The following is a 12,397-nucleotide window of genomic DNA, read 5'->3' as shown; positions in this document are numbered from 1 at the left end:
CGAGCGTAATTACGCTAAATCATATCCGGTCTTTTGGAACCGACATACCCAGAGTAAGCAAGTTCAGGCGGATTTCAGCCAGAGTTCAGGCTTAAAGTCAGGCTAGTTTAAACATGCTTCCTGGAATACCCCCAGAAGCTTACTTCCTCGCCAACAGTCCCACCCACAACTCAGAGGTGGGCTTCTGATGAACTACTACCACTCTACAGAAACTATGTCTTAGAAAATGACACTGTTTTTTTTTTAAATTTTGTTTAAAATTTGCAGAAGTTTAATGAAAAACCCACTGGGAATGCTTCAAAGATAGATCAAAGGATGATCGAAGTGAGACTTTTAATTTAAACATCAAAAAGATTTTTTACTTTACTCATTCTTTAATCAAAGCCAAAGTTACGGTCTGGTGTGATGGTTAGCAATGACATCTTGCAGCAAGATGGCAAAATATGCCTCGAAGTCAATAAGCTGTTAACTCAGCAGCATTGTTTGAGCAAGGGAAACAACTGTGGTTTCATTCATCCATCATTCATCTTCTAAACCTGTTTTGTCCCTTTGTGGGTCACGGGACTGCCTGAGCCTGTACCGGTCACTCGTGGGCGAAGATGGGGGGACATCCTGGACAAGTCGCCAGTTTGCGCAGGGCCACAATCACTCACATTCATACCTAGGGACAATTTAGAGTAACCAATTAACCTATGAAGAATGTTTTTGGATGGTAGGAGGAAGCTGCAGTCCTCGGATATAACCCACGCATGCAGGGGGAGAACATGCAAACTCCACACAGAAAGGTCTCCCATTGGTGTTCTGTTTCAGATCCCCCAGGGGCCTTCTTGTTGTGAGGTAAAAGCGCTAACCACTGCACCACTTTGAAGCTCCAACTATGGTTTATTTCATTCATAATATTAAATCTTCTTCTTCCACTTTCGGCTTCTCCCATCAGGGGTCGCCACAGCGAACGAGTCGCATGGTAAATTTGGCAATGTTTTACGCCGGATGCCCTTCCTGACGCAACCTTCTCAAACCGGGCTTGGAACCGGCAGAGGTAGAGAAGGGAACAGGGAGCAGCCCGGAGTCGAACCCGGGTTTCACGGACGGAAGGCGCCGCAAACCAGCACGAGCTAAACTGGCTCGTGCTGGTTGCACCTGTGCACGGGTCCCATTTGTGGACTTTAGCTCTGCATTTAATACCATCGTCCCAGAGCTCCTCCACCTCAAACTGTCCCAGCTCACCCAGGGTCCACCATCTCACGGGACCTTAAGTGGATCTCTCACATTGACTTACTTCGAAAAAGGCTCAGCAGAGGTTGTACTTCCTGCGACAACTCAAGAAGTTCAACCTGCCTCAGGAGCTGCTGACCATCTTCTACACAGCAATAATCCAATCTGTCCTGACCACATTCATCACGGCCTGGTTTGGATCTGCAACTACACACGACAGGAACAGACTACAGAGAATCATCAGATCTGCTGAGAAAATTATTGGTTCCAGCCTTCCCTCCATTCAGGATCTGTACCGATCCAGGTTTAAGAAGAATCGCAAAAGACTCCTCTCATCCCGAACACCACCTTTTCAGCCTCCTCCCGTCAGGGCGGCGTTTTAGGACAATGTGCACCAGAACCACTCGCCGCAAAGACAGCTTCTTCCCCCGAGCTGTCACTCTGATGAACTCCTGACTCCTGACCACTCCAGAATACGGAACAAAAACATAGAAACATTCACACCGGAACTACTGTTACATTTTTGTTTAGTGGTTTTTATTTAGTAAATTTTATTTATTCATATATTATCCACCTTATATTACTTTTCTTTGTTTTGTTGTTTATCCTTTTGTCTTTACCCCTTTACACATTTTTATACCTTGCTGGTTTGCACAAGCGCACAAGACACCAAAGCCAAATTCCTTGTGCATGCACTGTACTTGGCCAAAAAAGCTGATTCTGATTCTAATGTGTGTATAATATAATGTGGAGAATTAACTGCTGTTTTAAATGTATCTAAAACACTGGCCTCATTCAAAAAAGCACGCTTTAGATTTAAAGTAGCCAAAGTTTGGAAAAGAGGCCTATGTGACAGGCAAAATGATTTTTTGATTTTATGCAAAAAAAAACTTTTCGTATACAGGTATTTTGTTGTTGTTGTTGTTGTTGTTGTTGTTGTTGTTGTTGTACATTACAAACCTCTACGGCTTGCCGTACATGCTACACAGGCTGTCGGCTGGTATCGAACCGCCCCTCTCATAAATTCTCCGATTTTACACGAGCTTTTCCGAGTAGGAACTCGTGGTCTGATTTCATTGGCTCTGCGTTCGTCCAATGATACGCAGCCATCTGTGCAGGCTTGACGTCGCTGCGTCCTTGGTGCGCTTGGCTCGGATCGGCTCGGTTCTCGAACCTGTTGTGCTTCAACATGAAGTTCTGTTCGGCGCTGTTGGCTCTGTTCGCCGGCGTGGCCGTGGAGGCCACCGTCTATTTCAGGGAGGAGTTTACGGACGGAGGTTCGGTTCTGCTGTTTTTTTCAGCTTCCTCTTGCTCTTGTTTTCAGTTTTGACCAACTGGACCTGCAAGTGTCCGCCTTGTAGTCCTGCTACTAAACTGCGGACCCATTTGTTATCTGGGCTAAAGTCTCTCGCTGAAATGTCCCATGTGATTCTTGCAGAACCAGCAGCAAGCTCGGTTCCGTCATCCTGGTTTAGCTTAGTGATGCTGGTTGAGGAGCCGGGCTTTCCTTAGTTTTAGTTCTTTTAAGTTCTTCCGTCCATCTTAAACTGCAGCTCCTGCCCTGACTCAAATTTAAATCTGCAGCTGGACCTGTGGCGTGTCAGACAGCAGAACCTTCAACTGGACCTTCAGCTGGAAATGCATCTGCAGCAGAACCTGTCTGACCCTGATCTCCTGTGTTTCAGATGGCTGGAAGAGCCGATGGCTTGAGTCAAAGCACAAGTCTGATTACGGTCAGTGGAAACTGAGTTCTGGAAAGTTCTACGGAGACGCTGAGGCAGACAAAGGTAACTGACCTGCAGGCTGAAGGCTCTCTCAGCTCTGTAGCGCACTCATGGCTTTGAAGGGATGTTCAGGAGCTTGTTGATGGTGGGTTCTAGAAACATGTGCGTTCAGATGTTGGTTGAGAAGCTCCTGCTGTTCTCTGATGGACTTTAACCACTGTCCTCTCTAACTTCAGGAGTCCAAACCAGCCAGGACGCCAGGTTCTACGCCCTGTCCGCCCGCTTCCCGCCATTCAGCAACGAGGGGAAGACGTTGGTCATCCAGTTCACCGTCAAGCACGAGCAGAAGATCGACTGTGGAGGAGGCTACGTCAAGGTCTTCCCCTCCGACCTGGACCAGAGTGACATGCATGGAGACTCCAAGTATTATGTGATGTTCGGTAAGTCTGGCGGCGAAGGCAGCAAAAAGTTAGTAGGTGTGTAGAGATATATAGCGATATTTCTTTTGGCGATACCTATATCGATTCAAAATGCTGTCAAAACGATATTTTTTTATTAATGGCTGCCCTTTTTGTTGTTATGAGATATGTACTCATTAGTTTTTGCATGGGATTGGTACCGAACCGAAACTCTGTGCCACGTCGCTACCAGTACCCCATAAAAATGTTTATTGTGGTGCTTTGTAGTGGGCTCAGATGAGATGTATCGCGATACGTCTCTTATCCCCAAACTCTTGCAAAAGCACACTCCTTATCGTGAGCAGGTTAATGTCGGCAGACAGACTGAGGTTAAAACCTTAATCTCATTTTCATCGATAAAATGTTCGGGACTCTGCCATCAGGTAACTTCAGAACTCTGTTAAAGTTTTTTGTTCCCCTTTTTTTGGACAAACCTATGTTTATGAGTTTTGTTACCCACCGTCTTTGCTGTCGCTAACTTGTCAGTTCACCTTACTTGGTTTCCTGGATTCTAATTGTTGGAAAGATATTTGAAGGCGGAGTTTCACCAGAACCGAACAAACTTGTATCATCTGGATTCTGCTTGCAGGACCCGACATCTGTGGATACAGCACCAAGAAGGTTCACGTCATATTCAACTACAAAGGCCAGAACCACCTCATAAAGAAGGATATCAAGTGCAAGGTAGCTGAGAAACCACATTTTGGGGAGGGAGGGGTCACACGACAGCCTAAAACTCCTCCTCCTGTTTAGGATGATGAGCTGACCCACCTATACACGCTGATCCTGAATCCAGACCAGACCTATGAGGTGAGGATTGACAATGAGAAGGTGGAGTCAGGCTCTCTTGAGGACGACTGGGACATGCTGCCCCCCAAAAAGATCAAGGATCCTGACGCCAAGAAGCCCAGCGACTGGGACGACCGGGCGACCATTGACGATCCCAGTGATACCAAACCTGAGGCATGTTAGCTCTGTCACCTTCTCCCACACAGCCCTTTGTAGAACCCGGTAAGGCCGACCTGGTGGGGTTAATTTACAGATTTCATGCTGTCCCCCAGGACTGGGACCAGCCTGAGACTATCCCTGACCCCGACGCCAAGAAGCCTGACGACTGGGACGAGGACATGGATGGTGAGTGGGAACCCCCCATGATCACCAACCCGGAGTTCAAGGTAAGGCTGGAGGTTGGGGGACTGCTCACGGCGGCTGAGATGTACTGTCACTCATAACTGGACGTCTTGTCCTGCAGGGTGAATGGAAACCCAAGCAGATGAGTAACCCCAACTACAAGGGCGCATGGGTGCACCCCGAGGTGGACAACCCAGAGTACGCTCCCGATGCCAACATGTACCTCTTTGACAACATCGGCGTCTTGGGCCTGGACCTTTGGCAGGTAAATGTTTTCCCCTGAGGGGATTCCAGCAGGGGGGAGGGTGGCCCCTGTAAACTAAACAAGGGTGCTTCTGCTCCCAGGTAAAGTCTGGAACGATCTTTGACAACTTCCTCATCACCGATGACATCAAAGAGGCTGAGGAGGTCGCCAAGGAAACCTGGGAAGTCACCAAGGTGAGTGTCCCTAGCACCAGCCAATCAGGAGAAAGAGAGTTTAGCAGGCACTGGGCTGGGAGTTGTATCCTAGTGTGACATCCTGATCTCTGAGTGGAGGAACAAGTCCAAAACCAAGAACATCTCATCCTGAAGAGCTTGTTCTTAACAGGGTGATGCATCTCTAAAGCTCTGTGTCTTTTGCAGGGCCCAGAGAAGAAAATGAGGGATGACCAAGAGGACATAGAAAGGAAACTTAGGGAGGAAGAGGAAAAGAGCAAAAAGGATGATGAGGATGAAATGGACGAAGAGGACGATGAAGAAGAGAAAAATGAGGAGGAGGAGGAAGACATGGATGCTGGAACAGATGACGATGAGGACATTAAGCAGAAGGATGAGTTGTAGGAGTTTGATGATGAACCAATGGACATTTTTTCCCTAAAGCTTTTGTCTGAGGAAGGGGAGGAGCCTAATGTTCATCTGCTTCAACAGTTTTCTAATTTAATCTGATCAGTTAAGGATTTTCTGTGTGTGTGTGTGTGAGTGTGAGTGTGCTTGTGTATGAATGATGGGAAGAAGACAAGGAAGTAAAGTGGATTTCCTGGGAAGGTGTCTCCTTGTCTCTTTATGCTGAAAACGTCATTGGTAGTTTAACCAAAAACCTGATGAGTTACCGTAGCAACCAATCAAACATGAATATTCTGAATGTAAAAAATGTTTCTCTCCCTCAGGGACAGTGGTGATTTAAACCATTAATTGATGATTTAAACATGTTTTGGACGTTCATGAGAGGCTCTGCCCCCCTAACTTCTTGGCCTTCAACCTGAACTCTGATCTACTGCTACTCTATTGCTAGATCTACTGATCTAATGCTGTGTACTCACAGCAGAAGATGGACATTTTTTAACCTTTAAGACGACTGGAGGAAGACGCTCCTCACTGATCATTACATTTGGGCGCAGTCACAGCAGAGGACACCCCAGCCCAGAGTCTGCTTGTTTTATTTTCTTATTATTTTGTGCTCAAACTCAATCAAGAGAACCGGGCTGAGGCCGGCCTCGCAGAGGTGGTCCTGAGCAAGAACTGTCAGTTATGTAACACCCTGTGCTTAAAAAGTGGCCAGTTAAAATACACAAACCAAGCAACACATTGCTCTAAAGACATGATAAATGAAATTTATGAAATACACATTTTGCTCCATAAACCACTTCTCTCATTGATTGGTGGATGGTAAATCGAGGGGAAAAAATGCCACGGTTGTGATGTCCATGTTCAGAGCTGGATTGTTGTTGACCTTTTGGCTTATACGGGTCACAACAAGTGACAGAGTTTTTGCACCGAATGCCCTTCCTGACAACCCTGTATTTTGTAAGTCACAGGGAGACCCAGATAGGCCGCTGTGTTTTCTTTGCACACCCTGGGGATCCAACCTAGGGTTCCTGCGTGGCAGTCTTTCACCGAGGAAACTCTATGTAACCATGGATATTATAACGCTGGAGAGGGAGAAATCAGACCGGAACCATCGAGATCTCACTGGGATTGTACATATAGATTACTGTAAGAAGGACCTGAAGCTACTGTTTTCCATCTTTATAAAAAAAAAGACATACTTTATAAACTGGAATGTAAATTCCAATTAGAAATTACCTAAATAAAGTCAGCAACATAAAAATGACCTCAAACTGTATAAAAAGATTAACTGACTTGTGATCGCAATTTTTGAAATGGTTACTTGATTATTCATGATTTGTTATTCCACAAAAAATACCTTAACAAAATACAAATCCATTAATCAGAAATTGCTTGCTTAAATTACTGCTTCATTTGATTTTAGGACTTGGTTTTTCAAAATTAAATGCTATTTGGAAATAGAAAAATTTACTTCAAGTACATCAAAATTAAATTGACTAAATGTCAGTAGAATTAGCGTCATTGTATTTTCCGGCATTTATTTGTTTTTCAAAGTGCAGTTCAAAAGGCTTTAGTAACAGCAGTAAACCCAAACAATTTCATGTACTAAAATGTTTTGTTTTCAAACATTTTAAAATATATTTAAACATAATTTTATCACTTTCTGCGTGTAAAACGTATCCACTCCAGTCCGGCAGGGGGCGCTGACGCCGCGTGCCTGATCCAGCAGAAGAAGCCCGCAGTCAGGCCGTTGTTGACCTTGTTCGGATCCAGATGGGGTACTGGGACCTTCCTGAAGGTTCGGACTGTGTCCAAAAGACATGGATCACCACCAAACTGGGCACGGCTCTGGGTAAGGTTCGACTAAAGGCTTCGAGTTGGTCTGTTCTGGAGCAACCTCGATGTTCAAAGCTAATGCTAAAGCTACGGTAAATAAGGGGATAGTTAAGGATCAGTGACGTCATCGACTCGGCTCAGACCCCTACGTTTGTCTGGTTCCGGTTCTGGCGTAAAAGCATCGTGCGCGCGAACAGAGGAGCGTAAAGTTTGACAGACTGCAATGAGACCAATTCGTGCCTCCACCACAGACAGACAGTCACAGACAGAGGCAGACAGGCAGGCTGACTGATTTCCCTGTGATGTTCTTGTCCCCCTGCCTGGATCTGGTCATCAGGAGCATTAAGTACGCTTAAACTCAGTAATGACTGTCGGTTGATGGAACTCAGAGCACCATGAAGCTCTCTGCTTCCTCCACAAGCTCCAGGTTCTGCTCGAGTGATGAAGGAGAGGGCCTCACTTCCACCAGAAGGCCAAGTCCTCAAGTGATGTTTAACACTTTAGAGAGGATATGGACTTGTGTGGGCGGAGCTTCAACAACCTCCAGCTATCTGTTAGATCAAGTGTCAAACTTGAGGCCCGCGGGCCAAATGTGACCCACCATGTCATTTTATGTGGTCTGCGAGAGCATAAAAGTGTGTCATTCAGTCATTCATCTCCTTCCGTTTGTTCCCTTTCGGGGTCACGGGGCTGCTGGAGCCTATCCCGGCCACTTTTGGGCAAAGGCAGGGGGCTCCCTCACCAGTCTGTTGCAAATAAAAGTTTTTAATTTCTTAAAATAAAAATTGGTGTGTTTTTATTCATATGTAGGGGGAATTGGACTTGAAATATCAAATTGGGTAACTATACATTAGGACTTAAACACTGTCCATATAACCTAACCTGACAGAATCAAATTTAAAAGGATTTATGCTAGAGTAACAAGCAAACATTTGTTTTCCATGCAACTGTAATTGTCACTTTGAAACGTAACTCACTTTGAAACATTAAGGAGTAGTTACATTTATTTTTTATCACATTTAGTTACATGTATTCGTTATATCCGGCCCTTTGAGGACAGCTGCTATGCTGATGTGGCCCTCTGTAAAAATGAGTTTGACACCCCTGTGGTAGAGATCCATTGCTCGAAGACCTTCCTGAGTTTGGTCTCCTGGTTTAAGCCAAGTTTTTCTGCTGACCTGCAGACGACATCACACCCTGAGACCAGCTGCTCTGTGGGGTAGAATGTCTGTAAAAACCTATGCAAGAAAGGAGCGTCGCTTACTCCCCCAGGGGTGTGGGGGGATTGAGGGAGAATCTTGAAGGAGGATTCTTTTCAGGGAAGCAGAGTCACAAGAATTTGGATTTCTCAGGGACAACCCCACTACCACCAAGCAACTGATTCCAAATGTGCCCCTGGGGATCCTTCAATGGGGAAAGGCATGTAGGGTTCTTCTGTCGGGTACAAGATTGGACTGGGATATGTAGGCCAAGTTTTTACATGGTTGTGCCACGCAGAAAGATTGTTTGTCCTTCGTGTTGTCTCAATAAAGTTTCTTTTTTCCGTTTTATACACATTTTTTAAACTTTCTTTCTTATGAGAGGCAGGCTTGCTTTGACTTATCAGTTTAGATTTTGGCTGTCATGCAAGTGTGACCCCGCTGTGACTCCACTGTGTCCCACCATGACCTGACTAAGACCCAGCTGTGACTCGACTGTCCCACCATGTCCTGACTGTGGCATTGCTGTGACTCCACTGTGACCTAAACGGTGATCCTCATGCCAATAGCTCCCCCCACTCACAGCACGTTTGGTGTGTTTCAGGTCTGGTGGGTTCAGCCTATCACATGGTGGCATTGCAGCCGGACTCGGCTCTGGAAGCTGTACAGAGAGCCACCAATGGCACCGTCACCATGGGTGAGTCTAGCATTCATGCTTTAGCATCATTAGGTTCTAGTTGTGTTTCTGAGGGACTCAGCCTGGACCAGACTGGACTCCAGGACAGTCACTCACAAAGTCAATCACCATGATGTTTGGATCTGAATGACCTGATCTCTTTTATTGGGGGGGGGGGTTCATGTCAACGCACTTGTTTAATCTGGATTAGTCTTTAGATTAAAGTTTAAGGGATTTCAATGAGACGAGTTTTGAACTTTGACCCAAACTCCGTACTGTCTATGATCATGATGTCGTCATCCGCTGTTTTATCTAGAGTATTTGGAGAAACAGGCAAACGTTATGCAAACCATAGGGTGGAAAACAGAAGGAGATAGGACCTTCATCTGACATCAACTGTGACCTTTGTGTCCCTCAGCTGCTCTGGGAGCAATCTTTGGAATGACCACATGTCTCAGCGCTCAGATCCGTGACGCTCCGGACGACCCGCTCAATTATTTTATCGGGGGGTGCGCCTCTGGGATCTTCCTTGGAGCCAAAAGTGAGTATCATGAAGGCATTGATCATTCTCTTCATCTCTACATCAGGTGTGCTGCAGGAGATCTTTTACTGCTTATAGCTGGGATAAAACCCTTCATGTCATTCAGAAGCGTCTGTCAGGTAACTGAAGGAATAAACAGCAGAGCAGCAGGAATGAAAACACAGGAGAAAAGCCCCGAGTGTGTGCGTGTGTTGACCCTTTTCAGTTTAATTTGAGGACCAGGATTTGATCTCGGGTTGTAATGTGACGGTGGGTGGATAAGTGTAGCTACACCTGTGAGGACTGACGGATCTCAGAACACAGGTTTCTGACTTTAGACTCTGGTTAGGACCAGGTTGTGTTGTTACTGGCGTTTTCTGAAGGTGTCAGAAATGACATGCGGTCACTCCACCCTTTTCTGCAGCTCACAGCGCCATAACGGGGACGTCGGCATGTCTGGGATTGGGGACGGTGGCCTTCTTAACCAAAGTGGGTAAAATGGAGGGCTGGAGGGTGGCTGGACCCCCCAAACTGTAAGAGGAGCATCTGCGAGCTTCATTTACTGTACAAAGATGTGTTTAATAAAGTTTCTGTTGAAACCTGTGTGTCTGACTTCACCAACCGAATACACTGAACCAGTTTAGGTCACATCATCGCCTAGACTGGTTCTGTTTAGTCTGAACCACATTCAGCGAGTTCTTTCTGAACTGTGTACAGAAAAAGTAAAGTGCCTAGGATAGCACAAGGGTTAACATTGGGAGCTGGGTCATCTAGACCCACTAGACAGTGCTCTGAACCTTTTTTCTTCAATGATTTGTGATCTTCACTGGTGTCCATGGATTACATGAAATCTTTCCACCTTTATCCACCTTTGTCATGATAGGGAGAACACGTCAATGTAAAGGTGGGGGTCATCTAAGATAGCACAAGGGTTAACATTGGGAGCTGGGTCATCTAGACCCACTAGACAGTGCTCTGAACCTTTTTTCTTCATTATTTGTGATCTTCACTGGTGTCCATGGATTACATGAAATCTTTCCATCTTTATCCACCTTTGTCATGGTAGGGAGAACACGTCAATGTGAGGGTGGGGTCATCTATGCACAAGGGGTAAATCATTACAGACAGAAGAGAACAAACTGTCAATGAGTTTAGAAAAATTCTATTACTATTGGATTGGTCCAGGGTTTATGTGACTGATGTGACTGTTGCACATGTTTCTCTTTCCAATAAATGCTGCCCATTAAGGCTATTTAAGGAAACTTCAAAACTCACTGAGCCCTGGATGACAGCAGGACCTAGAACTAATGCATGCAGAACGGAAAATAAGACGATACGATGAGAAACTAGACAGTTGGCAATCGAATAAAGCTTATAAAAACAAACTTACAACTATTTTAAGAAGAGCCATAATATATAATTATAATAAAAATATGAAAAAGGAGAAAGGTAATATGAAAGTAACATGGGATACTCTAAATAAAGTAATTCATCCAAATTAAAATCGACCAAAGTTACCAGATTATTTTGTAGATAACGATCTCATGTTAAATAACAACAGAAATTTCAAATAATTTCAAAACATTTTTTGTCCACATTGAGGTAAGACGGATAATTCAATGGGTATTACCAGTAATCATGAGAGGCATAATATGGCCAAAATTCTACAAGCTATGTTACTTTATTAGATACAGAAAACAAAATAAAAACATTTACTGACAGTGATGGACTTGATTTGAAAATCGTCAAAAAAGCTATGGACTGAATTATTAAACCATTGACTTACATTTGCAATTTAGCAATACCATCAGGTATTTTTCCAGAGAAAATAAAAGTAGCAAAAAGTATCCCAATCTTTTAAAATCTGATAAATATTTCATAATTATGGACCTACAACATTACTGTTTCAGTTTTCTGAAATTCTTATGGTTTGCTTTTAAACTTAAATGTTTTTTTGTTTTTTTTAGAAAAAACATTTGTGAGCTGGATTCAGGTCCCAAAGATAATTGAGTTAACTGAAAAGATTCCTGCACCAATAGATACAAAAAAAAACATTATACAATTGGAATGTTCATAGATTTACAAAAAGCATTTGATACAATTAATCACAATCAGCTGTTATCTAAATTGTGCTATCTTGTGCTATCCTAGGCACTTTAACGTTGGGAGTTGGGTCATCTAGACCCACTAGACAGTACTCTGAACCTTTTTTCTTCAATGATTTGTGATCTTCACTGGTGTCCATGGATTACATGAAATCTTTCCACCTTTTTCCACCTTTGTCATGGTAGGAATAACATGTCAGTGGAAGGGGGGGGTCATCTAAGATAACACAAGGGTTACGCGATTAAAGGCCTCTCACTCCGGCGCCTTAAAAGTTATTGAACTAATCAACAACAGTATGTGCAAGTAAATGGAAAAATGTAAACCACCAAAAGGTAATTACAGGAGTTCCACAAGGATCTGTCCTAGGTCTCCTACTTTTCATTTTGTTCATAAAGGATATTTGCAAAGTTTCTAAAAGTATTCAGTTTCTATTGTTTACAGATGATACATTTTTTTATACTTCAGAACAAATTTACCTGAACTAATGATAATGTTAAAAGAGGAAACAGCTAAGGTGAAAGACTAGTTTAATGAAAACAGATCATTTCTGGATTGGGAAAAAAGATCCAAACCGATACTTGAGAATTAACTTGACCAAATATTGACCAGGATAATATTTGGTAAATGGCGTATACTTATATAGTACTTTTCTACTTCCTACAAAGGCCCAAAGCGCTTTACAGCCACAGTTCAGACATTCACAC

General features: G+C 44.0%; 2 protein-coding genes across 2 annotated transcripts; both read left to right on the top strand.

The window, feature by feature from the left end:
* Window positions 1-2,310: 2,310 nt before the first annotated feature.
* LOC101160304 (calreticulin) lies at window positions 2,311-5,556 on the top strand. Its single transcript, XM_004067649.3, has 9 exons — window positions 2,311-2,492; window positions 2,901-3,002; window positions 3,176-3,379; window positions 3,987-4,081; window positions 4,151-4,360; window positions 4,459-4,572; window positions 4,650-4,793; window positions 4,874-4,966; window positions 5,153-5,556. The coding sequence occupies exons 1-9, from the start codon at window positions 2,405-2,407 to the stop codon at window positions 5,348-5,350; spliced, it is 1,248 nt and encodes a 415-aa protein (XP_004067697.1). The 5' UTR covers window positions 2,311-2,404; the 3' UTR covers window positions 5,351-5,556.
* A 1,501-nt stretch (window positions 5,557-7,057) lies between these two features.
* On the top strand, window positions 7,058-10,186 carry ndufa11 (NADH:ubiquinone oxidoreductase subunit A11). The gene is made up of 4 exons (XM_004067648.3): window positions 7,058-7,208; window positions 8,996-9,088; window positions 9,486-9,608; window positions 10,012-10,186. Exons 1-4 carry the CDS (start codon window positions 7,130-7,132, stop codon window positions 10,122-10,124), a joined length of 408 nt encoding a protein of 135 aa, XP_004067696.1. The 5' UTR covers window positions 7,058-7,129; the 3' UTR covers window positions 10,125-10,186.
* The last annotated feature ends 2,211 nt before the right edge of the window (window positions 10,187-12,397 follow it).

Source organism: Oryzias latipes, chromosome 4 (assembly GCF_002234675.1).
Source record: "Oryzias latipes chromosome 4, ASM223467v1".
Classification (NCBI taxonomy): domain Eukaryota; kingdom Metazoa; phylum Chordata; class Actinopteri; order Beloniformes; family Adrianichthyidae; genus Oryzias; species Oryzias latipes.
Note: the sequence above shows the minus strand (reverse complement) of the source record. Positions and strands in the feature narration are given on the sequence as shown.

Excerpts from the sequence above, each read along its gene's own strand:
- LOC101160304 (XM_004067649.3), top strand. The coding sequence starts at position 2,405 with ATGAAGTTCTGTTCGGCGCTGTTGGCTCTGTTCGCCGGCGTGGCCGTG. Across the intron at positions 2,493-2,900 it reads GGAGGAGTTTACGGACGGAG|ATGGCTGGAAGAGCCGATGG; the intron begins GTTCGGTTCTGC and ends CCTGTGTTTCAG. Across the intron at positions 4,794-4,873 it reads TGGGCCTGGACCTTTGGCAG|GTAAAGTCTGGAACGATCTT; the intron begins GTAAATGTTTTC and ends TTCTGCTCCCAG.
- ndufa11 (XM_004067648.3), top strand. The coding sequence starts at position 7,130 with ATGGGGTACTGGGACCTTCCTGAAGGTTCGGACTGTGTCCAAAAGACA. Across the intron at positions 7,209-8,995 it reads CAAACTGGGCACGGCTCTGG|GTCTGGTGGGTTCAGCCTAT; the intron begins GTAAGGTTCGAC and ends GGTGTGTTTCAG. Across the intron at positions 9,609-10,011 it reads GATCTTCCTTGGAGCCAAAA|CTCACAGCGCCATAACGGGG; the intron begins GTGAGTATCATG and ends CCTTTTCTGCAG.